General features: G+C 41.2%; 1 protein-coding gene across 1 annotated transcript in view; it reads right to left on the bottom strand.

The window, feature by feature from the left end:
- PRMT10 (protein arginine methyltransferase 10) overlaps window positions 1-27,068 on the bottom strand; it is an 85,669-nt gene that overhangs the window by 8,968 nt on the left and 49,633 nt on the right. Inside the window, exon 4 of the mRNA XM_087689802.1 lies at window positions 8,310-8,499. Within this exon, the coding sequence (XP_087545928.1) occupies window positions 8,310-8,499 (190 nt within the window). The remainder of the gene's footprint in view (window positions 1-8,309; window positions 8,500-27,068) is intronic.

Raw genomic sequence — 27,068 nt, 5'->3', positions numbered from 1 at the left:
TTGTTGAAATGTGCAGCCATTGGATTGAATAGCCAGTGCTGGGAGCTATTGGCACGCATAACCACAGCAGAGGAAAGGATGAATGTAGGCATCTGCATGAACACTTGGCACATAAGAATCCTTCAGATATGGACACTTGAAGGAAAATGCCTCAATCTGAACAGATTTGCAACCAACAAGAAAGCCTTCCTAAAGAAACCTTGCAGAGGAAAAAACGTTCTACAAGCAAAGAAACAGTGATGAAAAATCAAATAAAGGCATTTGCATCTGATTGTCATGACAAAGGCCTTTGCACCTGATTGTCTTTGTTGGTGTAGCAGCAATCAGCACATCTGCATCCATTTTACAACTGTTTGCAGCAGCAACAGCCTGTGTTTTGGAGAGTTCTGCAGTCCTGCTCAGTTATGGCACCATTCTTCGGAGATTCCAGTGCAACTGATGATCACTCAAGTGCATACAAGATGTTTCTTGTGCAGTCCAACAAAAGCAGATCATTGCTGCAGTTTTGTGGAGGAGCAAGTGATGTTAGCATTCTATGTATTCAAATGTCATCTCCTGGTTGTGAGATGTGTCGCTCTGACAGAGTTGGAGAAGCTCTGATATGTCATTCATTAGGATTTCTCTCTTGGGCTGCAGCATTCACCTCATGGGCAGCCAGTTCTGAACCTTCATCGGCATGCTAAACTGCTAAAATCAGTCAGATTTGGTGGCTGCAGTAGGTCAGCCAGATTTCACGGCACCAGGGTGGCCTCTTCTTCATGCTATTGCTTATATAAGGCAGACACATTCAGTCCTCTATTGACTCCAGCAGCCTTTCACCTCAACATCATCACCTGCATCATGATCATTATTTGTCATAAGTCTAGCACCTGTACTGACAATGGCACACCAAAGTGCAGGGGTGACTGTTTGCAGCCTTGTACTGCATTCAGATCAGAGTGTTTTCCTTCAGATTTCTCTCGTGCTGCATCTTTTCTCATAATCTCTTCTCTTCTCTCTGTGGTCTTTTGTTCCCTTGCACACTCTCACTTGGTATCATTGCCAAAGTGCAGTCCACAGAGACTCCTACAAGTTGCTGTGTTTGTCACCCAACTGTTGCATTTTGCCTTCCCTCAGCCCTCTCTTCATCAGATGACATCAAAACACAGGTCTTGCAACAGTTGTCTCTCCTGAAATGCAACTGTCGTCATCAACTCACAAGTAGTTATGTTAAACACAGTTTGCTGCAGGTCACCTTCACACCCATGAGATCAACAACATGAGGACATAACCTACTAGGAGAGATCATCAGCTTTTAAACTATACTTTTTGCAATTTTTTTGAAGGATGCACATGGCACTATGATCGGTTACAACCAAGACCGTAAAGACCAGAGTTTTGACTGCTTTAACCATAATGATCATCGCAAAGACCGCCAAGATCAAGAGGATTCTTCGGAAGACCACGAAGATCGAAAGCTTCATTGTGAAGACAATCGTGACCCTGTCGATCACATGGATTGACGTGAACATCGAAAAGATCATAACAAGGATCAAGATGTAGGCTGTGATCGGCCTCCATCCGGTCCCCATTCCTTCATCTTTCCTTACCCCCTCCACCTTCCACATCCTCTATTCCATGGGTGGCCACCATGGCACCTCCCGTACATGTACCCATCCTCCCCAACCTTCCAAATAAAGACAATCTAGATGCCTTAAAAATTGGCACTTTTGGTCTTGCAAGATAAGCTACATCCTTGACACATTCTATCTCTAGGACTTTGTCACTATGCTCCCCGTCACACATTGGTTGTATAGCAAATGCAGTGGCCTTGTAAGACCAGCTCAACTCTCGAGCCAATTCATTCCCATTCATGAGCTGCCATGACTGAATGCTTGTCCATATACACCGCATTTGTAATGCTTGGGGTTTGGACTTGATTGTTCTATCTCAATCTCTATCCAATCAAGACCTTCACACACAAGTTGACCCTCAAGATGAAGCTACAACAGCTCTCTATCACAAACTCCCCAAACCATGAAGCACATATCACCAAGATGGAAGATGGACAAGATATAGGACAAGCTTGCATTCCTCCGCAGGAATTTGGCTTCAAATGACATGGCTATGACTTTGTAAACACATCTACTGTCCTTGAAATGAGATATCTTCCATAAATTCCTCGCCTCTTTTGTTTGGGATATTATCACTTGAGAGGAGTTAGATCAACTAGCCATGCTTTTGCGACTGGCACGTCAAGGTACGGACAAAAGTCAAAGAAAGGAAAGAAGTCCTCCTCTCGTTTCAAATGGGATTTTGAATACACATTTCAATCATGGCAAGGGAGAGGCTTCATTGCCTCCTCCAAAAGATCAGCCCCGTGACATTTCTCAATGGTTCATGCATTGGTGCAAGACCCTCAAGCAACTTCTTTACTCAAGTCCCCCAAAGGACCTCAATGATCAGCCCAATATAGCAGCATCAACACCAAGAGCATTAGCTTTGTGTGAGCTATGCCCTCATGACTAAATTACACAAGATCAAGACCCTACAACCATTCAAAACCTTTTCACCAAGATACTCAGCATCATGCTATGCAAGAAGAGATTGACTCCACATAGAAGAATGGTTGGGAATAAAGGGCCACCGTGCGTTTTTATGTTCGTGCTCGAGTGTGAACACACCCTTCACTTGTACTTTAGCACTTTACATATAACTATCACAAAAACCTAAGAGAGGTACAACCCTTGTACCACATCACACACACACACACACACACACACACACACACACACACTCTCACTCTCACTCTCACTCTCTCTCTCTCTCTCTCTCTCTCTCTCTCTCTCTCTCTCTCTCTCTCCGCCATTGCCATTGCTGAATATCAAACATTCATTGCTCATAGGCCACCACAAACTAGTATCAGAGCTGAAGGTTGCTCACCTCTCACATTCCGCAGAAGAAGGGGATAGACAAACAAGTCACGCATGTGCAAGAGCAAGTGGCAGGTCAAAGATGGAAGCAAGTTGCAATTGTCTTCACGCTAGGCTTCAGCAGTAGAACCCAATAGGCAGGCCATGTCAACGCAAGGGATAGGCGACGCAGGCAGTTCAACGAGCAAGCACACAGTGACTGACAAGCCACATTATCAAGAGTAGATAGGCAAGAGGCACCAATCAAGCCATGTTGCAAGCAATTTAATGTCAGCTCCCAAGCACAAGTCCCATGTTGCACGACTTGCCAACAAGTCCTTTTCTTGTAAAGAAATTATTTTTTCTTTGGTGTTGTGCAAGCTGTCATGTGGGCATAAGCATAGCTCAACAAATTAGAGAGATTTAGCAGGCAGCTCCTACCAAAATTTAGGCATTTTAGAGTATGCATGGAGATTTTACTCGACTGAGCAAAATTTGTGGATTTTTGCACACTCTCCAGTCTCAAAAATTAGGGATTTTTGCATATGTGCAAAAATGGCAATGGGACAATTACAATTCTTGAAATTTAACACATTGGATCCCGTACAATTTGGGGCTTTTGCAAAATTTGCAAAGTATGGGTCAAATTTGGTATCGGTGTGTCTTGCAGTGCAATCTCTATACAAATTGGGCACATAGGACCCCGAGCAAATTTGGGGCTTTTGCGAAATTTGTGAAATTTTTGGCAAAAGTGGCTTGTGCAATCCGCGAGTTATGTTTGATGTCACTTGAGCTGTTTGAGCAGAGGAATTTGAGTGCTTTTGATCATGGAAGTCGAGTTCATGTCCCTAGATGCATTTGGAGCAAAAATTGCAGCTAAATTTTGGGACTTTCTCATGAAATTGATGTATTAGCCCATGATACGGCTGTAACTGCTTATGATGTGCCATAGCACATAATTCGTACCTCTGAAAATTGATATGAAGATCTAAAATTTTTGCAATTACTTGAATTTTCATTTCTAGTTAGTACTTGCTTCGTACCTTACTCATTTGCACCACAGTTGGGCTCACATTTGTTGAGATTTGAGTCACTTTTGCACTGTAAATCATGGCTGGCAGAAGTGATAGCAACAATCATTTGCATATTAAGAAGCTTGAGGGCACAACTTTGCTATATGGCAATAGCAGTGTTGTAATTCTTGGTGTAGAAGAAACACGTGAAGTCTATAAAGACAAAAAGGGTAAAACTAGCAACCATGGATCCAAATGAGTAGGATGAGTTAAATGAGCTTGCAGACTCTATCATAGAGCTTTGGTGTCAGACACTTTGCTCTTCAACATAAAGAAATTGAAATCAATTTAGGATATGTGGCAACGACTTTAGGAGTTATATGCTCAAGAAAGTGCAACCATCAAGGTTTGTTGGTTGAAAATTTTGATGGACTTTCGTACGAGAAAAGGTACAACCATGTCTGAACATTTGAATGAGTTTAACTCTATTTACGAACAGCTGATTGCTTTAGAATTTAACATTTATGAGGAGTTCAAGTCAACCTTTTTGTTATGCACTTTGCCTAAAAGTTGGGACACTTTTAGGACAGCAATGAGTAATTCTAATGCTATACTACTATATTCAAATGTGGACAGCTCTTTACTCTAGAGAAGCTCTACAGGCAAAATATTTAAGCAAACAAGTATTCCAATGCATTGCATACTAGAGGCAAATCCCAGCAAAAGGAAAACTCTCACAACAAAGCACGTGGCAAGTCTTGTGGTAAGAATGTGATGTGCCATTGTTGTCGCAAGAAAAGACATTTCAAGCGGGATTGCTAGGAGAAAAAAAAAAGACAAAGGCAAAAATCTTGATCATAACAAAAATGAAAAAAAGGACAACTAACATGCAAAAAAGAGCGATGTGAAGATAGAGGAAGTCAATGTCATCAATCACAAAAGTGACACTCACAGTGATGTACTCTTTGCTTCTTTTAGTGCACAATCATTGATTGCAGCTTTTGATAATGACATGCGCACCCCGATTCTTGATTTAGGTGTTTCATTCCCTGTAACACCACACCGTGAGTGACTCTCTAACTACAGTGGTGATAGACATAATGTTATCCACTTGGGAAACAATTATGCATGTGGCATTTCAGAGATTGGCAATGCACAGTTAGCATTTCAACATGGTTCAACGTTCACTTTGCATGATGTGAGGCATGTATCTCAACTCAAGAAGAGCTTGATAAGCACAAGGCAACTAGATGATGAAGGCTATCACATCACTTTTGGGAATAGCAAATGCAAGATATATAAGGGCTTTAGGATTGTTGCTAAAGGCTTTAAAAGTGATACTATGTATTCATTACAAGTATCAAGTGTGTGTGATCATGTTGTCACCATAACCGAGCAGCCGAGTGTCTTTGTGACACATGAGTCAAACTGGAATGAAAGTACTTTCTCATTTGGGTTATTCGTCGTGTTTGAGATATGTTGATTTTGATCCATTGTGATCATTGTATTTTTGAAGCATGCTTAAACATCACATACAAAGTCTCTTTCATTAAAATCTTCACCCTTAGAGTTAATACATTCAGATATATGTGAGATGCTATGGTTGTCTCTAGAGGAAAAGAAATATTTTATCACTTTTGTTGATGATGTCACACGCAAAGAATGGATTTATCCGATCCATCGTAAAGACGAGGCTTTAGATAAGTTTTAAAAGTTCCTGATACTTACTAAAAATATGACCAACAATACATTAAAGTGTCTTTGCTCTGACAATGTTGAAAAATATGTATCAAAAGCCTTTGAAGCCTTTTGTGACAACAAAGGGATAAAAAGGAAGCTCATTGCTCATTATAATCCGCCCCAAAATGGTGCCACAAAGCATATGACTAGGACCATACAAGAGAAGGTTCGAATCATACTATCTCATCCTGCATTACCTCATGGATTTTGGATAGAGGCTCTTATGACAGCCATACACTAGATAAATCGATCACAACAACCTTTAACACATGCTACCTAACTCCTCCCTATGGAGAGACCTCTTGCACTCATGGCCAATTCAAGCTCTCCAAAGCAATAAAATCAACTCCCTTGGTATTAGGTTCCATAGCTAGCCTTGGGAAAGGTCTAGTAGAATCCTTTTCTTTAACCTTTTTAAAATACACAACCAAGGTGACCAAGTTGTCATATCATTAGCTAGAAAAACATTCTTTTTCCATAACGTCAATCAAATAATCACTTTGAATATTCCATATGAATAAACCAACTTATATTGACTAGGAAGGCCATCTCTTTCCTAAAACAATAGACCTTTTCTTAAAAAGACAAAATCAAAACAATGTCCTTTGAATACTTGAACATTGATCATTGGGTCAGTAGGTTGACTAGAAATACTAAACAGCCAAATAGGTTTGTCCTTGATGCGAATTATGTTGTTGATTATCTAATGTTGATAAATTGTGGTGAACTGTAATGCTTCAAGGAAGCATCGAGGCCTTGCCAATCTGATCCATATCATTAGTGATTGAAAGAATCTAGTAATTACCATATAGAGTGATTGCTCCTAGTAGTTGCAAAGCTGGTGAGGCAAATGATTAATAAGGACTAGTGCACACACAATTGAGTTCCAAGTGTTAGCAAAGAAACTTGGTTACCACCCTTTTTCCATATCTAAATAAATACCAAATACCTTGTGCCACAATCCCTAAGTAATGAAACTAGACAATGCAACCAAAGCTCAAATTCCTACACGACATGTAAGAGTAGGGTGTCTACAAAGGAAAATCTTCCATAGTGTTGAAAGGAGTCATGAAGGGGAAAAAAATATCGCAGTTGGAGCATGAGCTGTCAATGTATGAAGGGAAGCTTTGGGTGGCTACTCAATAAGAGGGAAGCTTAGAGCCATGCCACCTCTAAGATCATGAATTTAGCTGACAATGTGATTCCATCTTCATCGAGACTAGGGGCTGTCAAAACATCATTCTTCCTCTCTCGCTTTCTTGCACTGCCTGACCCATGTACACAGCAGGCAGAGGAGACAATGCAGGCACAGCAGTAGAGTAAAAGCAAGCTGCATACCTGCCAGCAGCAATCAACACAAGCAGGGCGGTTCCCTGCAGGGTGCAGAGGCGATGGAACAGGCTGTCGAGACAGGCTAAAGGCCTGCGCAGGACTGAAGGACGACACCCACACCTCCCTCTCTCTCTTTTTTCGTGAAGATAATTGAATTAAGTAGTAAATAATTACATCAGACCATCAGGCCAGCATAGAAGTAACAGACATAAACACTCTCTCACTGGAAATATTTACACGAGGCCTGCAGGCTCGCTCTCTCTCTCTCTCTCTCTCTCTCTCTCTCTCTCTCTCTCTCTCTCTCTCTCTCTCTCTCTCTCTCTCTCTCTCTCTCTCTCTCTCTCTCTCTCTGTGCACTGTGCTGTGCTTTAATAGCTGCACTAGTTTCTAACAGCAACAGATATATGTTCTACTAGGACCTCGTACAGTTTTATGCTTTTATGATTGTGTATCTTTCTCTCTCCTCTTTAAGCTCCCATGCTTTTACAGGTGTGAAGAATTCAGGCTTCAAAAGCTTTGAGATCTACAGAGAAACCACACAGTTTTATAACTCCTTACAAATGCACCATACTGACTGATCCTTTTTGCACAATCCACAATAATTATAACATCCACAACAGTGTAAGAATTTCCAAGTTAGAATTCTCAATCTATTGAACCAAAATCAGAATTAGAAGACGGAGTTTCTTCGTTTTTTCCTTGGAAGAAAGCAATCTTTCTATACTTGAACCAGAATTCTGTAGAGCCTGGCATAAGAATTTAGGACCAAAAAGCCTGGCATCTTCTACTCATACTTTCAAGGGCACCTGATGCCAAGAAGTGATTTTATACACTTAGCAATAGTCCCCCAAGCTCATCTGGAATCAGTTAGAGTGAGTGGATCTCTAGTCTATTGACACATATCTGTCAGAGTATTGCCTATTCTAGATGCTTCCTCATTAGGCTATATAGCGATTACTTAGCTTGATGCATTTCTCAAGTTCTCTATTTTGTGGATGGTGATTCACTTTTTTGGATAGAGAGATTCATGAGAATGTTTGTCCGGTGAACAGAAAATCAAGGGGGCTAATGATTCTGTTATGCATTAATCCTCTACACAAGGACATTCAGACAAGAAATTTATTATTCTTTGATTTCAAAAGTACGTGCATTCTACGATTTCACAACCAGGGTGTATTACTAAGTTCGTTTTCTTTGATTTCAGGTACTTCACAATTTCAAAAGCACATGCCATTAATATATGCATTGCATCAGTTGTCAATATCAGATACAGTTTATTCAATCAGAAAGCCTGAAACCTGACAAGGAATTCAGTTTGGTACATTTCTCTGACCTGTAAATAATACTTCTTTTGCTCTTCGCAAAAAGGATCAGTAAGGACACTCATATCTACTCCATAATAGTCTTGAGTATCTTGTACAAAGCCATCCCAGTTGGCCACAACATTTTCATAATCTTGCAGTTTTACCTCCCCAAGGTTTGAGCGTATGGGAGCTATCAGCATTCTTGCATGACTGGGGTACCTGGATTTGTCTTCTCAAGTTCAGGCATCTACAATCACAATACAGATGCATGCAATGAAACACTTCTATGAATCGCTATTCAAAATTAAGAAGCAAAATCTATTTATCGCATGCATATCAAGCCCAAAGGCAAAGCTCCTAAGCCAATACTGGTTTCTTTCAGTCTTTGATAACGTGCACAAACCATCCTGTTTTATCTACATACAAGACAAAAGCAGGTTATTCATGAAAATAGATACTAAACATCAAGCTTGACCTCTGGTGAGAAATAGAAAAGATTTGACAAAGCTTGCCCTTTGTGAGGGATGCAAAATGATAAAGAAAGCATATCAAGCTTTTTCAGGACCACCGATTTTTCCTATTGGTCTCAATCACCAAGATCCACAAACAAGAACACTATATGTTATCAAAGACAACAGTTCTCGTGACAAAAGTGAGCACACTTTAAAGAAACTAGCTTCGTATTTTTCAAAGTAAAGAGGCCCCGAGTGAATTCAAGTCACGGGAACAAAGGCATGTCTCTGAACTGTATGCTTTATCAAAAAAGGGGCCGTTTGCAAACTATATGCTTTCATCAAGAACAGTATCAATTCTACTATGGGGCAAGCATGGGAAAGTAACTTTTCAACAAGCATAGTTGCGGTTGTATTAATTAAGAAATGCATGCACCGCATACACACACACACATATTAACATGTGTGGCTACTGTTAAAATGACCCATGAGATGTAAAAGGCTTACACTTTCGCAAGTGATGAGGACTAGTTCTTCACCAGCCAAATGGAGAAAAGGATTTCTTCACTTTCATGCTACAATATTCACGCAAGTAACAGGGCAATCATGGGGATGGGGGTGGGGGGTGTGTGGGTGGTGCGTGCGTGCAGGTGTGTACGGGTGGTAAGGTTGGTTGGAATATGTGTGCATGCAAGCACACAGAGCTTGAAAAAGACTTCCTTTGGATAGTCCCTAGCAAGATTGAAGAATTACTGGAAAAATAGGCTTGCACCGTGCATGGATTAATCAGATTTATCATTGCTTGTTACAGATCATGACTGGTTGGCATACAAGGGCACCATTACGAAGCCTTTATAAAAGCCTGAAACGGTGGCATCAACAGTGATGGGGGGGTTGGCTCAACAAAATCCCCTTCAAATACAAAGTATTTATTGATGAAGGTTGGCAGGTAGCCTCCCTCTTGCACACTTTCTACGCATTATCTCCAATGGTTCGTGCTTCTTCTGTATTGCAAGTGTGGAAACATGCATGCCATCATCAGTTTATTTCATGCCCGTTGGCACGAAAGATCTAGTCCCTTTCATCCAAGTGTGGTTGGAGCCACCATGCGTCCTAGTGATTGGATATTTGGAAAGACTAAATTTTCAGACCCTGTGCATCCATATATGAAGATTGAGTTCCACTTCCTACACCTCTAGGGTTGCTGACATAATTGTACAACCTTTAATGCCTTCATTTTTATTGCCATTACAAAGCATAAAGTCACATTGCTCAACTAAGAGGTCTTCTTCACTGGTAGTTAGGTTTCATACAATATGCAAGCATTCTCCCCAAGGATGATTTGGTCTCTTAGCAAATGGCAATTTCTTCAATTTCTTTGCTACCTATTTAGTTTATTTGTGACTTGTACTTTTCCAATAATTAATACAATATCCTCTAAGGGAAAAAAAAAAGTAAACTTGATAATTCACAAGTAGAGAGAAAGACAAAAGCCTCAAGAATCTATTCTAAAGAAACACAAAAGTTTTGAAACCATGTGATCATTAAAACTCATAGATTGGATAGCCTAATATATACAATGCACTATGGAAGACAAGATACATCAATAGGCATGAGCAAGGGCTGCAAGACAGTTGGATGTGTTAGTGATCATATGTGTCGGGCACAATCCTCTCCTACCTCTGAGCCTCAATTTGAGCCAAACAAGGACACTAGGAGCTCTAACACTCAGTCTGCTTCTTGATAGAGGAGGCAGCTCTGTTTAGAGCATGCATTTCTTTTCCAATCACTCTTAGGTGTGTTCACACTGGCTGACTTACTTCCCAGCCCACTTCATTTCTTTTTCAATGACTGCAAACTGTATGTAAACTAGCAAATAGGGCAATCAGCCTTTTCAGTTGGCGACCAGTACTTCTTTGATATTGTTGATCAGGTCAGCCAGCATCTTTGGCATCAATATGACCAGGTTGACAATTTTCCAGCATTTTTCACTATTTCTAGCCTACCTGCAGTTGCTGGTAATCATTCTTCTTTTGCACATCTTCCGTACACTCCAACATCCAAGGCATTCCTGTCTTCCGGTGCTGCCTTCTCTTATCAGCCTCATCCGATGCCCTCATGACGCCTTGAGCTGTGTGTAGGGACCAATCAGTCCACTCTTTGAATTCTCTTTGAATTCGGATTCCATTCAAATTCAGTGCAGATATATCACTTCATTCTCTTCTTTCATTGCCATCTCTCTCTTCCCTTCTCTCACCATATTCATGTTCCTCCTCTGTTGTGCACTCTCACAAGTACTTACACTTGAACATGTACCTATGGATGTGTATGGTTTCCACTTGTTCAAGGTCCTTAATATAAGCATCCATGACTAAAAATGGCCACCCCAACAAATAATGGTACAATGATTGTGTAGGTACTCCGTGGTTGGGGACCGGGGTACATACTTACCTCAGGATGATTGTGTAAGTATACACTTGAACATGTACCTATGGATGTGTATGGTTTCCACTTGTTCAAGGTCCTTAATATAAGCATCCATGACTAAAAATGGCCACCCCAACAAATAATGGTACAATGATTGTGTAGGTACTCCGTGGTTGGGGACCGGGGTACATACTTACCTCAGGATGATTGTGTAAGTATAGGCCACTCATATGTCTTCCTCAACTAGTTTAGTTACAATGTGCAAATACATTAGTATTGACCATCTCATGGGCTAAGCATTGATACCCTTTTTCCCTTGGTTTGGGCCTCCTAGATAGCCTAAACTATCACTTAAGAGAGTTAAGGTACCTAACACAATTAAGGCTAGGGTTTGCTAGGATAGTTAAGATGTTTAGTTCATGGGTTTTCTATATGAACCCAATATGTGCATTTTAAGCACATCACTGTGGACATGTTAATCCTTGTAATTTCATTCACACCTCTCTCTCTCTTTTTTGACACCCATATACTAAATGCACATGACATAATACTCACCTCTAGCACACCAGAGGGATTGCACCACCACCTACATGCACCACATGCCTTCTATCAAGAAGGAGATCTCATGCACATATGGAGAGGAGACAATGGAGGTGGTCCAAAGATATGTTTGTTTGAGGATTACATTTTCAAGGCCGAGATTCACTTTAAGGAGAGCAACAAAGGATAGATTGACATGAGGCTATGTAGCTCTAGGGTCAATGGAGAGCGAGTGTGCATGCATGCAGTTTTAGGAGCCTCAGATGCTTCATCAACACTTTGGTCACACCAACACTTCTATGTGGGGTCCCCATGTAGGGATCCAACCTCTCCCACAAGAGAAGTCATGCAAGATCAGCCAAAACCGAGGAGAGGGGAGATATATCAAGGATGGGAACAAATGGAGAGACCCCTAGTATTGATGATTTCACGGATGATCCAAAGTAAGCTCTCCTTACCACATGGGATTATGAGAGTAGAGATGGGAGCACCAACAATAGTAGCAAAGGTCCTCTTCCAAACAGTGATCTTCTTGCATCAGCTTTGGGAATTGATGGGACAGAGATACTCTTACCTCGCACTAGAATCGTCTAGACAACTAGAATTACAAGGGGATACCAAGTACTAGCATGCTTGGATAGAGGCATGGTTATGGCTACATGGATTCATGCCCAAATTGATTCGTCTAATCAAAAGATCTTTCTTTCTCCGAATTGTTTGATCTTCCCACTCATTTTCACTAGATCCTTGTTTTCCTAATATTTGCCATTCTAAGTATGCACAATCCACCAAATACATAGTTGCCAAGAAACTCATTTCATAAGGTTAGGAAACTCATTTCATACCAAGGCGTTTTAACTTTCACAAATGTCACATCCTTAATGTCTTGAGACTTTTGTAATCATCGTTTATCGTGGATTTACTTAAAACATTGGCATGGATGTCGATATTGATTGCCATAGCTTTATTTTGAGTTGTTATCCATGATAATTGCATATATTAATGGCTCTTGCACTTCATTGCACACTCTCTCCCCTTCAAACTAGTATCAAAGCTGTGGCTAAGGTGTGTGCCCTTCTCGAAGCCCATTCGAGACATCGCCAACACTACGCTCACAAGAAATCAGCAAGTCATCATTTATGCTAGTCAAGCGGGAGCACGTGCGAGACAAGCCACAGTGCTTCAAGCTTGTTTTGGCTCAGATTGTGACCAAACAGACCACGCACAGCTTTTGCAAGCCAATACTGTTCAGGTCGTCATTGTTTTGACACAAGTGTGTATTGCTAGGATAGACAGTCAACAGTTCCCAGCCAGGCGTCAACACGTGCAGTCTCGAACAGCAGGCGACAGCTGATTCTGGTCAGCGCAACAGTTTTTGTCACTCCCAGCAGATCAGCGAGAGCAGGTGCAATCATGAACAACAGGCGACAACTCACGAGGACAAGCGCAAGCAAATTCGTCAAGCCACAACCATGCAAGACAGTTGGCTGGTCAACGGCTGATATTTTCGTCACGTTATCAGCAATTTTCATCAATTTTTCATTAATTCTGCAAGGAGACCCCTTGCTCACTAAAAGGGTTCGTGCATGCAAGCACAATGCGCAAGTTTGTGCAATTTTAGCCCCAAAAATTTGGGGCTTTTTCAAATTGAGTGCTGTTCATGCAAGATTGAGGCATTTGCATCAAAAATTGCAGACATTGTGCACGTTTAAATTGGGGATTTCGCCAAATTTGGTGAAATTTTGCTCATTTGAGTAAATTTCTCAACATTCGATCCATAAAATTTGGGGCTTTTGCTGTATTGGTGAAATTTTGTTTAGTTGAGTCAAATTGGCTAACATTCGTACACACTTGGACCCGAAAATTTTGGGGCTTTTGCAAAATTTTGTAAAATTTTGCTAAATTTGCCCGTTTTATGCTCTCAAGAACATGTGTCAATGCAATTGGGGCTGATTTCATAGTGAAATTTTTGGGGCTTTTGCTGAAATCTGTGGATTTTGGCAAAGTTAATGCGTGAAATGCACTTTGGGAATACTACTGAAGCAATCTTGTGGTTATAAGCAAAGTGATTTGAGCATTTTTATCTCCCCCTTGTGCGATTTTGGAGAAATTGCAAAGATTTCTTAGTGTTTTGGGTATCAAAAGATGATACGAGCACATACGTATGCAGTACCCTTGCTGGACAGCTCCCATTGAGTTGATGTAATGCTGATTATTCATGTTGCAGTAGTCTTAGTGATCATTTGCAAATCTGGGATTGGTGCAGATGTATTTTTGGTGATATTGTTGAAGTGAGAATTACCTGGCAATGATGTATGCATTTAACGTATGCTGAAATTGCAGTCATATTGCTGAAAGTCATTCGTTCTACTGTTGTACAGGTACTTGGACTGAATCTTGCTATTATTTGCTGAAAAAATGGGCTGAAGTCAGCTGAATATCCAAGTCATTTTTTGCTGTCATAAATTGCAGCATTGAATTTCTGGTTTATTGCTGAAAAATGGCTGCAAATGCTTCTAGCAACAGTGACACTAAATCCCTCTTTGAAATCAAGAGGTTTGATGGCATAGGCTTTGACTTGTGGAAAGATAGGATGCAAGCCATTTTGTTTCTCAAGGACTGTGAAGATGCTCTCTTGGAGACTAAGCCTGCAGCTATGACACGTGGATTGAGGTAGACTTAATAAGAAAGCCATTGCATACATTAAGATGGCAATGTCTGATGATGTACTTACATACATCAAACGTCTTGACACAGGTTATGCTATATGGAAAAAGCTTAAGGACACTTATGAAAATACAACTCCTGTGAATCAAGTGCATCTTATGCATAAACTTGTGAACATGGAGTTGGATGAGCCTAAGCCAACATCTGAGCATTTGAGTACTTTCACAAGGGTTTTGAGTCAATTGCACGACTCTGGTTTGATGGCTTTCGATGATAAATTGAAAGCTATTTTCCTATTGATGACTTTGCCTGACAGGTGGGAATCTTTGGTTGTGTCACTTAGTAGCAATCATGCTTTGACTTTTGATGGCGTAAGAGGTTCAATCCTTAATGAAGAAATCAGAAGAAAGTCTAGTGGTGAAAGCAGTGGCTGGGCTTACCATGTGAGAGGCAAGTCAGAAAAGAGGGGTAATGCAACCAGTAAAGGGAAAAGCGGAAGCAAAAGCAAGGGCAAACAGCAGGATGTCACATGCTATCAGTTTGGGAGTAAAGGGCATGAAAAGCCCGATTGCCGATACTTCAAGAAAGAGCAAGAAAGAAAGAAACAGCAAGGTAAGAAAAAGAAGGATGATAAAAAAGATGATGACAGCTTTTCCTCAAAAGAAGTTGCAAAGGCAAATGTTGCATCTAGTGTGGTCATTGAAGAGCTTCCTGACACTGAAGAGATAGTTGTTGTAGCCTAATGTAATGATGCAAATATTATGGCAACAACAGGTAATATGCAGATCACCAAAAAAGAGGTAATTGATGCCTTACTTTCAGCTCATGATGGGATGTCACAATCATGGATAGTGGACAGCGGTGCCTCCTTTCATGTTACTCCCTCTTTGGTGTAATTTTCTGAATACACTGCAAGTTGCCTAGGCAAGGTTTACTTAGGTAATAACTATGAATGTGAGATAGAGGGTGTTGGCACCATTCACTTCGCTCTTGAAAATGACCAAGAGCTGATTTTACAAGATGTCAGATTTGTACCTAGCATAAAAAAGAGTCTACTATCAGTTGGGCAGCTTGATGCTAAAGGGTATTTTACTACATTTGGTGGTGGATCTTGGAAGGTCCATAAGGGCTCTATGCTGATTGTTAAAGGTAGCAAAAGGGGGACTTTTTATTATTAGCATTGTAAAGCATTACTTGGCAAGTTCTTGGCTGTGGCTAAAGTCCATTCACAAATGGAGCTTTGGCACAAAAGACTTGATCATATGAGCCAAAAAGACCTTCAAGTTCTCTCTTCTTTAGGGAGATTTGATGTAAAAGGCTCTGGTCTCGAATTTTGTAATGATTGCTTATATGGAAAACAAGTCAAGTCTCCTAATTACTCTGGTGTCGTTAAGAAGTCTAATGCTCTTGACTTAGTACACTTTGATGTCTGCACTATGCCTGTTAATTCACATAGAGGTGCACACTACTTTGTTACTTTCATTGATGATTTCAGTAGAAAGTCATGGGTGTATGTACTTAAGAGCAAAAAGGAAATGTTGGATGTTTTTAAAAAGTTTCATCCTTTTATTCCCACACAAAAGGGCTTAAGTTGAAAGCCATAAGAACAGATAATGGAGGTGAGTATATCTCAAATGAATTTAACAAGTTTTGTGTGATGCATAGGATTAAGAGGGAGTTGACAGCCCCTTATAATCCTGCATCAAATGGCGTGGCTAAAAGATTTAATCACACACTTTGTGAGAGAGTCAAAGGCATGTTGTCCACAGCTAATCTCCCACAGCAATTTTGGAGAGAGGCTCTTAAAACTCCAGTTCGTGTATGCAATCGCTCTACCAATCATGCATTGGAAAATGGCATTCTTGAAGAGATTTGGTCTAGCAAACCTGCTTCGTATGACCATTTGCATGTCTTGGGATGTGATGCCTTTGTGCATGTACTTGTAGAGCAGAGGACCAAACTAGACATGAAATCCATCAAGAGCATCTTCATGGGATATGGAGATGAGGGAGAGATGGATTATAGAGTTTGGCTTCCTCAGGGCAAGAAGATAGTATGCAACCGAGATGTAGTATTTAATGAGGCAAAGTTGCTGAAAAATGCTACACATGGTGATCTTAACAAAAAGGTCAAATTTCAGCATGAACAACCAGTCATTCAACAGCCATTAGCTAAAAATTCTGTCCCTTTTGATGCTGAAAATGAGTAGCAACCTATTGTGCTACAGCCAGAAGATCATGGACAGCAAATAGATGCACACGATGAAACAGGACAGCAAGAAGAACATGCTGAAAACAGATTACAGCAGCAAGAAAATGCTGAAAATGGGTTTACAAAGTGAAATGTATTGATAGGAAGCCCAAGTACAAGACACGGCTGGTTGTTACCGGCTATACACAGAAGGAAGGCATAGACTTCCAGGAGGCCTTTTCACCAATGTGAAGATGACTATGCTCCGTGTTTTGTTTGCTCTCACTACATCCTTGGATTTAGAGTTGGATCAGATGGATATGAAGACTGTTTTTCTTCATGGTGACTTGGATGAAGAGTTGTACATGAAGCAACCAGAAGGATTTGCTATTCCAAGAAAAGAGCATTTGGTTTGTAAGCTGAAACGCAGCTTATATGGGCTAAAACAAGCCCCTAGACAATGGTACAAAAAATTTGATACCTTTATGCTCAACCATGGATTTAAACGCAGTCATGCAAATCACTGCTTGTACACTAAAAAGGCTGATGATGGTAGCCTTATTGTGCTGGTTTTATATGTGGATGATGTGCTGATTACAAGACAGCATAAGAGTACTTTGAATGCTCTTTAAAGGCAACTAAGTTAAGCCTTCTCCATGAAAGATTTGGGGGCAACTAAACACATTTTGGGCATGCGAATTAAAAGAGATAGAGGGCAGCATTTGTTGTTTCTCTCACCGGACAAGTACATCAGCAAAGTACTTGACAGGTTTAATATGGCTAATGCTAAGCCTCTTAGTGTGCCTTTACCGCCACATACAAAGCTTAGCAAATCTGATTGCCTTAAGGATAATGCACTTGCTAATGCCATGAAGGGTATACCTTATGTATCAGCTTGTGGATCTTTGATATATGCCATGGTTCCAACTCGCCCTGACATTGCTCATGTAGTTGGGGTTGTTAGTAGATTAATGTTTAAACCTAACAAGCCACATTGGGAAGCAGTGAAATGTATCTTCAGATACTTGAAAGGTACACAAGAAAAGTGTATATGCTATGGAAAGGGTACACTAGAGTTGCAAGGATTTTGTGATTCAAACATGGCAGGAGATCTTGACATTAGGAAATCTACTAATGGGTAGGTTTTTACTTTGGCTAGTAGGGCTATCTCTTGGTGTTCAAGATTGCAGAAATTTGTGGCACTGAGTACTACAAAAGCTGAATATATTTCAGCCATTGAAGCTTCTAAAGAAGCTATTTGGCTTGGCCGTCTCGTCAAGGATTTGGTTCTTTCTTCAAGTACTCCAATGCTTGGTTGTGATAGCCAAAGTGCAGTTTGTCTAGCTCACAATACCATATTCCATGCACGTACCAAGCACATAGATGTTCGGTATCACTTAATTTGACAGGTCTTAGATGATGGTCTTGTCACACTGACTAAGGTCAAAACCCAAGATAGCCCTGCAAATGTTCTCACTAAGTCTCTTGCAAAGGCTCAACATGAGCATTGCATTTGTTTAGTGGGAGTTGGTTAGCTTAAAGGTACCACTTCGAGCCTTTAGGTGGGAGGTTGTTGGGTGTAAAGTCCCTTCGTCTCCGTGTAAATAGACTTACGGGTGTGAACACACCCTTAATGTACCCTAACATATAAATACATTCTTTTGTTCTTTGTGTACCATCACAAACGGTAAACCTATCTTTGCGTTCACTCTCTCTAACTCTCGACTCTGTTGCTCGCACCTCTATCTCGCATCTCATTGCACACTCTCTGCCCTTCAATATATGTATTTCAACTTTATACATACCTAAACTTTGCTGATTCTTTTCTCCTCTTAAGGCACATTGCCTTTAGGTGGAAGGTTGTTGGAAATAAAGGGCCATCGTGCCTTTTATGTTAGAATATCAAGCTCGTACATATGTGTTTGACCGACAGGAGCTGGACACAGCTAGTCTGGCTAGATTAGTTAGGTATATTAAATAAGTCGGTTCTACTTCTAGTGTGAATGGTCTTTGACCTTAGGTTGTATATGCACTATGAGTGTGCTAAATGAATGATGAGAAGAATAGAGAGAGGAAGCATGTTGCTTCACTCTGTGTTGCTCTCCTTCTTGCATCCATGAAATCTAACATGGTATCACAGCCATGAATGGGCTCACTAGTGGAATGCACTGAAGAAGAAGACTTGAAGACTGACTTGAAGGGCTGGAAAAAGAAGAGGACTGACTGTCATTTCCATCAATGGTCACACAGAGGTATGCATTGTTGAGCATTGGATTCCTATTGCTTGAAGGAGGAGTTGTAGCTTGCTGAGGAGTCTTCCAAGGCTTGATTAAGTATTAGTGTGGGCCCTATCATGATCATTATCATCAAATGGTGCTGCTGTACACTCCTGACAGACATGCGTGTTTGCGCCTGATGAAGGCATGACTCCTGCTGAAGCAAAATTGACATGAGCACTATATAAGAAGTCATCAAATGCTTGTGAGCATACATTGGAAGGTAGTTCAAGGTTACAAGAAGCCATTGCTTGTGTTGGAGCTCTGTTATGAGCTAAAATCAGAGTACACAGACCTGGGACAAAAGGTTGAACTGCTGTATACAGAGTATATACAACATATGCAACACTTTGGAAGAGCCTTGAAGCTCTCTGACATGCTTTATGGACCTCATTGGAGCCTAGGAGCACTCTCGAAGACATATGTATCAGTTCTCATGCCTTTGAGCTGAAATTCCTTGAAGAAAATACTCAGATCTGGAAGTGTAAACAGGCTGGAAACCTATCTCAAAACAGTGGGCAGCAAGCATTAGCTTTCATTGAAGCATTACTTGACACTTGGCTGGGATTTATCATATGTATGACATGGGATATGTATGCTGGAGGCTTATGGATTGGGTTGAGCATCGAGGGATCATGGAAGTTGAAGTCTAAGGCTAGTGATTACTGCAGTGATATTGTCTCGGTGGTTGCAAGCAGTAAATGCAATCTATGAATTGGATTCATGAAGACAGGATGCCTATAGTTACCCGAATGCTCATGTATTGAACCTAACACTTCAAAGTGAATGTCTGACATGATTTGAGGCTGTTTTGGAGCTGGATTGACTTTGGTTTGCTGAGAAGTTGCTAATTGCAATTTGTAAGCAGAAGGCTCGATACTTATACCTGCTATCTATGCACTGATTAGTGCCCCATTGGTTATGCTTGGATTGTTACATGTACTAGCAGATGTCTATGAAGGTTTGGGACATGTATGACATGTATATCACTCAGTTTTGGGCTTGAAATCACTGCTGGTCACTCACAGAATTACAGTTTTCAGATTGCATATAGGTACCCTGGCAGTGAGGTTGCAGGAGTTCAAACCGAAGTGAATACATAGTATTTGCACTGACTGCTTTACTCACAGGTTAAGCCACTTGGTGTAAGCTGTTTTGGACTGTCAGTGGGCTGAAATACCCTGGTTTTTTACTGCAATTAATTGCAGAAAACTGTCATAAACAGTTCCGGGCTGAAGTTGAACTGTTAAGAAGATCTTGGTTTGCAAGTAGTCAAGCAAGCTCTACAACATGGCAAATACTGATAGAACTGATAATGTAACCCAGATTGTGGGAGAAAAGCTTGATAGCAAAAATTATGCAATAAAAAAGTTCCGCATGGAGAACTTTCTGATAGGCAAAGGATATTGGGACTTAGTGACAGGTGCTGAGGCTGAACCTGAAGTTCCAGATAGGAATCCTACAGCTGATCAAAGACGAGCGCATCGAGCTTGGACGGAAAGAGCTCCAAAGTTTTAGATTGGTTGTCATTATGTATCTCGGATGCTATGGTGATGCAAATCATGAACTATAAATCCCCAGCAGATGCATGGAATATATTGGTCAAATACTATGACACAACTACAAGTGCAAGGAAGATACAACTGAAGCAAAAATTCAATAACATGGAGAGGAAAAACATATCCATACAAGATTATGTCACAGAGGTTAAGACCATAGCAGATCAGCTGGCATCTGTTGGCTCACAGGTTGAAGATGAGGATATGGTTGCAGTGACCTTAAATGGCTTGGGTCCAGAGTACAAGTCTTTTGACACTTCAGTATCTGTGCGGGCTGAGATGCCTGACTTTAATGAGCTGGTTACATTATTGATTCATGAAGAGGTGAAGCTTGGCTTAGCTACAGGGTCAAGCAGCTCAAAGAATAAGGATGCAGTTTTTTACTCGAATCAGCGTGGTCGTGGTAGCCGTGGTAGAGACTATGGATCTGGCAGAGGAGGCCAACAGAATGCATCCTATAGTAATAGCAATCAGCAGTCATCAAATGCAAGAGGTGGTGGAAACTTTCGAGGCAGGGGGAGATCTAACTCCCGTGGCAGAGGCTCATGGCAACAGCAGCGTCAGTGAGACAATCCAAATAAAGATAAGGACTACGGAAAGTATGGGCATATTGCAAAGGACTGCTGGAACAAGCAAGGAAACCAAAAAGGCAAGCAGCATGGACATTATGCTACGTCCAGTCAAGCAGATGACTCTGGTGATAGACTGTTTGCCATGCAGTATGTCAAAGATAGAGCTGCTGAAAAATCATCTGATGATACAGTGTGGTACATTGACTCGAGGACGTCGAATCACATGACCCCTCACGGCGATTGGTTCACGGATATGGTGGCTGAAAAGCATGGCTATGTATGCACAGGTGATGACACGCAGCATAGCATTGAGCATAAAGGCAAAGTGCCTCTTGTGGTCCATAATGGCAGAAAGAAAAATTTGCATGATGTATTGCATGTTCCTTCAATTACAAAGAACTTGTTATCTATTGGTCAGATGACGGAGCAGAACTTGCAGGTTAGATTCAATAAGCATGGCTGCTTTATTGAAGAGTTTGGCAATGGCTGCAAGTTGATAGCTCGTGGTCACAGGAATGGTAGAATGTTTACTCTTGATGCTTCTTTGCCAGAGCTGAATTCAGCTATGTTTGCCCATGGTTCTGGCACTGTTAGGGATTTGGGAATATGGCACAAGAGAGTGGGGCGTGTCAATTTGCAAAGGCTGCAAATTATGCAAAAGAAACAGCTAGTTACAGGTTTACCGAAGTTCCAATATTCAAGATTGGTCATGTATGTGAGGCTTGCCAATTTGGTAAGCAGTCACGATTGCCATTTGTCAGGCATGTACGACAGAGTACACGTCCATTGCAGTTAGTGCACTCTGATGTTTGGGGGCCAGCTCATAATGTATCTATGGGAGGTTCCAGATATTATGTATCCTTCATTGATGACTACAGTCGCTATACTTGGCTTTACATATTGAAAACAAAAGATGAGGTCTTTGTTGCTTTTCAGCAATTTAAAGCACAGGTTGAGAAGGAGTTTGAATGCTACATCTCTTGCTTGAGATCTGATAGTGGTGGGGAGTATGTATCAAATGAATTTGATGATTTCTTGGCTGAAAATGGCATTCGTAGGCAACTCACCTGCAGCTACACTCCGCAGCAAAACGGAGTAGCTGAAAGGAAGAATAGAATTCTGATGGAAGCTGCTAGGGCTATGATGAATGAAAAGCATATGCCACTTTACTATTGGGCAGAGGCTGTTATGACAGCCGTATACATTTTGAACAAGACTCCCACTACAAGTATTCATGAGATGACACCGTTTGAGAAGTTGTATGGCTATAAGCCGGATGTAAGTCACATGAAAGTCTTTGGCTGTCTTGCTTATGTGCATATTCCAGATGAGAAAAGGAAGAAGTTGGATCCCAAAGCACATAAGTGTGTTTTCATTGGATATTCGCAGGAGAAGAAGGCATACAAATGCTATGATCCCTCTACCAGGGAGACTCTGGTAAGCAGGGATGTTATCTTTGATGAGATGGGTTCTTGGTATGTATCACCAGTTGCAGTGCCAGCGGATATGCCTTTCACTCATGCCTCTACAATTGATTTACAACAGAGCAGCGTTATGACAGGACCTCGTAGTCAGACAGTATCCCCATGGACAGGGAGATTGAGGAGCTCACCGTCCACTGACACCAGTATGTCAGTGAGGGGGAGACATGATGTCTTGGACAGCAAAGGAAAAGAGGGTTATTGAGGATGCATCTAGTATGATGACACCTGGCAGAATGACTTCTGGCTATGAGTCTGGTGATACTTTAGACAGCAAACTTGGTATTCCGACTGTCTATACGCCTGGCACAAGGCAGAGCAAGTATATTCCGCCTCATGAGAGAGGGGAATCGAGTAGTGCACCACAGCTTAAACGCTCGCAGAGGGTCAGATACCCTGTTGACAGGTTGACATATAGTGGCCACTCTGCAAAGCATTATGCGTACATGTCAAAAGTTATGGAGGTCAAAGAACCAAGTACATATGCTAAAGCAGTGAAAGATGAGAATTGGTGTGTAGCCATGGATGAAGAAATGAATGCCTTGGCTGAAAATAAAACATGGGATTTAATACCACTGCCTGAAGGGAAAAAGACCATTGGCTGCAAATGGGTCTACAAAATCAAATGCAAGTCAGATGGCAGTGTGGAGAGATGCAAAGCCAGGCTAGTCGCAAAGGGGTATGCCCAACAGTATGGACTTGATTATGAGGAAACATTCAGCCCTGTTGCCAAGATGGCAACTATACGCACTGTGATTGCCTTAGCTGCTGCTAAAGGCTGCAAATTGCAGCAGATGGACGTTAAGAATGCATTCCTTAACGGTGACCTAGTAGAGGATGTCTATATGGTTCAGCCGGAAGGGTATGTTCACCCTGATTTTCAACATTATGTATGCAGGCTGAAAAAGACATTGTACGGGCTGAAATAGGCTCCGAGAGCTTGGCATGCTAGGATCAGTAACTACTTGCAGAGATTGGGTTTTACTGTTGGCAGGGCTGATCATAGCCTATTTACAAAGAAGACTAACAGTGGTTTAGTAGTGCTGGTCATATATGTTGATGATTTGATAACCACTGGTGGTGATGACTTGGGCATACAGCATGTAATGAAGATGCTGAAATCCGAATTTGACATGAAAGACCTGGGAGAACTGAAGTATTTCTTAGGCATTGAGGTAATTCCAGTTGACAATGGGTTATGGCTGATGCAGAAGCACTATGCCATAGAGATGCTGAAGAAGTATGGCATAGCTGAATGCAAACCGCTGGATACACCTCTTGATCAGAATGTCAAGCTAGACATGAACACTGGGGCTGAAGTAGAGGATGTGACTATGTACAGGCAGATGGTTGGCAGCTTGATTCACTTGACCATCAGTAGGCCTGACTTGAGCTATGTTGTAGGGCTCATAAGCCAGTTTATGCAGAAGCCTAGAAAGCTGCACTTGGATACAGTTAGACGCATTATGAGATATGTTAAGTCCACTGTAGAGTATGGGCTATTCTATGTCAGAGATAAACCCTTGATATTGACTGGATACACGGATGCAGATTGGGCAGGTTGCTCATATGATCGTAGATCTACGAGTGGACATGCATTTGGATTTGGTAGCGGCATGATTAGCTGGAGCAGCAAGAAGCAGCCTACGGCTACTTTGTCGAGTACTGAGGCAGAGTACAAGGGTGCTGAATTGGCAGCATGCGAGATTTCATGGCTGCTCAAGCTTATGGCTGATTTGGACATACAGGTAGATGCTCCAGTGAAGTTACTATGTGATAATCTGAGTAGTGTACTCCTGGCTATGAATCCAGTCTATCATGCCAGGACGAAACACATAGAGATACACTACCATTTCATCAGAGAGATGGTTCTTACAGGACGAGTTGATCTTATGCATGTGAAGATTGATGAACAGGTAGCGGATATCTTTACCAAGTCCTTGGGTAAAGATAAGTTCTGTGGTTTTAGACAGCTGCTTGGAGTACATATGCTATCTTGAGCTTGAGGGGGGGTGTTAGAATATCAAGCTCGTACATGTGTGTTTGACCGACATGAGCTGGACACAGCTAGTCTGGCTAGATCAATTAGGTATATTAAATAAGTCGGTTCTACTTCTAGTGTGAATGGTCTTTATGACCTTAGGTTGTATATGCACTATGAGTGTGCTAAATGAATGATGAGAAGAATAGAGAGAGGAAGCATGTTGCTTCACTCTGTGTTGCTCTCCTTCTTGTATCCATGAAATCTAACATTTTACATATGCACGGGTGTGGTCACACCCTTAGCACATTTGTACTTTCATATATATATATATCATTGTACCCACAAGTCGTGCTCACTCTCCTCTCTACTCTGCACTCTTTCTCTCTCTCTGTCTCTCTGCTGTGTGAAAGCAATGCGTGTCTTGATCCTCGCGCGCCACAGGGCATAACAGTCTATAAGTAGACTGATTCGCATACATTATCATTCTTACTTCCATACAAGGATCGGCTTGCAAATTAGCACCCACTCTTCTAAATGTTTGGGCATAAACATTGTGATCATGCATCACTTGTTGAAGGCCCTCTAATAAGTTAGGCAAAAGCGAAAATATAACCCCCATGCGATTCAATAGCTCATGCTCAGTATCATAAACATATAATTGTGCAAACTTTGGCATCTGTCGTTCATTCTCATTTGGAAGCAAACAACATATGTGATAATATATTGATCCATGGACTTGAAAGGTATAACCACTTGGAATGGAAGAGTTATGGAAAATTTATGGTGCTACAGCACCAAGCTTCTTCAAAGTTGTGCACTCCATACATCCTCACACCAACTACGAATTGAGACATGTAGATATGATGCAAACTTCCTCCCTCGAAGGACAAGATTTGCTACCTCTCTCAACTTGAGCCACAAATACAGGCGCACTACTTATATAAATGTTCAATGTATTATGAGATCAGAGAGCGTTTTCGTTGCTTGTTTAGAGAGGGATTTAGGGCACTATCCAAGGTGATGAATTTTTCAGATCAGAGATGTGTATGGCTCTTCTTACTAGAGCTACGCCGTCACAGAGAGCACCTCTTACAAACCCAAGAGCAAAGATTGGGAGCTGCACACCAACGAGCGCTCACACAGTTCTACAGAGCATTGAATATCCCCTCCTCCCACTATAGTGCCCTCCTCAAACCAACTAGCAACCCCACACAAAACCACCCTAAAAATAGCTACAAAGACATAGTCATCCATGTCCAATCGGTCCACAACCCCATATGAGGCGTCATCTACATATACACAGGATACTACACCGTCATCGAGGCGATCGCACCTCGGCTAGGCATATGCAACCTTTAACCCCCAACAACCTCCCACTTGAGGATAAATGTGCCTAAGTGAGGAGAAAACAAGAAAAAAATGACAAAGTACATATAAGTACCAATTGGATGAGGAAAAGATGCCATCTCATCCTACACCCATCATCCTCCTAACGATAACATAACATTCCACCTGAAAGATCTTTAGTGAGCAGATCAACAGGATTCTCATTTGTAGAGATATTGGCTTGTCCTTAACGACCTCTCTGATAAACTAATAACAAATCTCAATATATTTGGCCTTCACATGAAAGACTAGATTACATACCATTTGGATGGCACTCATAGAGTCTAAATGCAATGTAGCAATCATATCTATGATACCAAGGTCTACAACTAAGCGGCCTAACCATAGGGCCTCCTTGCAAGCCTCAATGGCTGCAATGTACTCAACATCGGTAGTAGACAAGATGAGGCATTTCTGCACCTTAAACATCTAATTGATGGAGCCGATACATCCTATCCTCCTTGTCCATCATCAACATGATACTACACAACAAGCTGATCCTCGGCCACTGAAACATCAATAGCAATTGCAAGCTAAATAGGGCTAGCTGTACAATAACAAGAGGCTCCTGAAATATCATATTGCGCACCTCAATGACCTACTCAAGTTACTTATACATATTTTCCTCATGAAACACAACATCATGGCTATAGATAACTTTCTTATGCTGAGTCCAAAAGGCAACAGCTCATCTCACCTCCATCACCATACCCTAGAAAGATACATTTGACAAACTTTGGATCCAAGTTGTTGTGCTTCTCTTTAGAAATATGACAGAAAGCCTCACATCCAAATACCGCATGTGGGCATATGAGGGAGGTTTATTAGACTCTGCCAACAAGATCAGTGCATAGAAATCTATTAATCAAGTGAACCATAGTAGTAATTGTCTCAATCTGAAATGAATGAGGTAAGCCTACATGACTAAGCATATTATGGACTCTCTCTTGAATGTTCATGTTCATTCACTCTAAAACACCATTCTAGAGTAGGGTATAAAGGGTTGTCAACTGATGCTTAATACCTCGATCATCACAAAACTGCTCAAAACTACATGAGACTACTCACCCCCATTGTCAAATCTTAGCCATTTCAACCTATACCCAAACCAATTCTCAACCAAGGCAAGAAAGCGTTGAAATGTGGCTCAAATCTCTAACTTCTACTTTATAGGATAGATCCACATTTTATGCAAAAAATCATCAAATGCAACAAGGGGAAGAACATCCCAATGTATCGTTGTCCACAAAATGA

Source organism: Lygodium microphyllum, chromosome 12 (assembly GCF_053477565.2).
Source record: "Lygodium microphyllum isolate KBCC chromosome 12, Lygodium_microphyllum_v1.1.10, whole genome shotgun sequence".
NCBI lineage: Eukaryota > Viridiplantae > Streptophyta > Polypodiopsida > Schizaeales > Lygodiaceae > Lygodium > Lygodium microphyllum.
The sequence above is the reverse complement of the archived record's forward strand: the minus strand, read 5'-3'. Positions and strand labels throughout refer to the sequence as shown.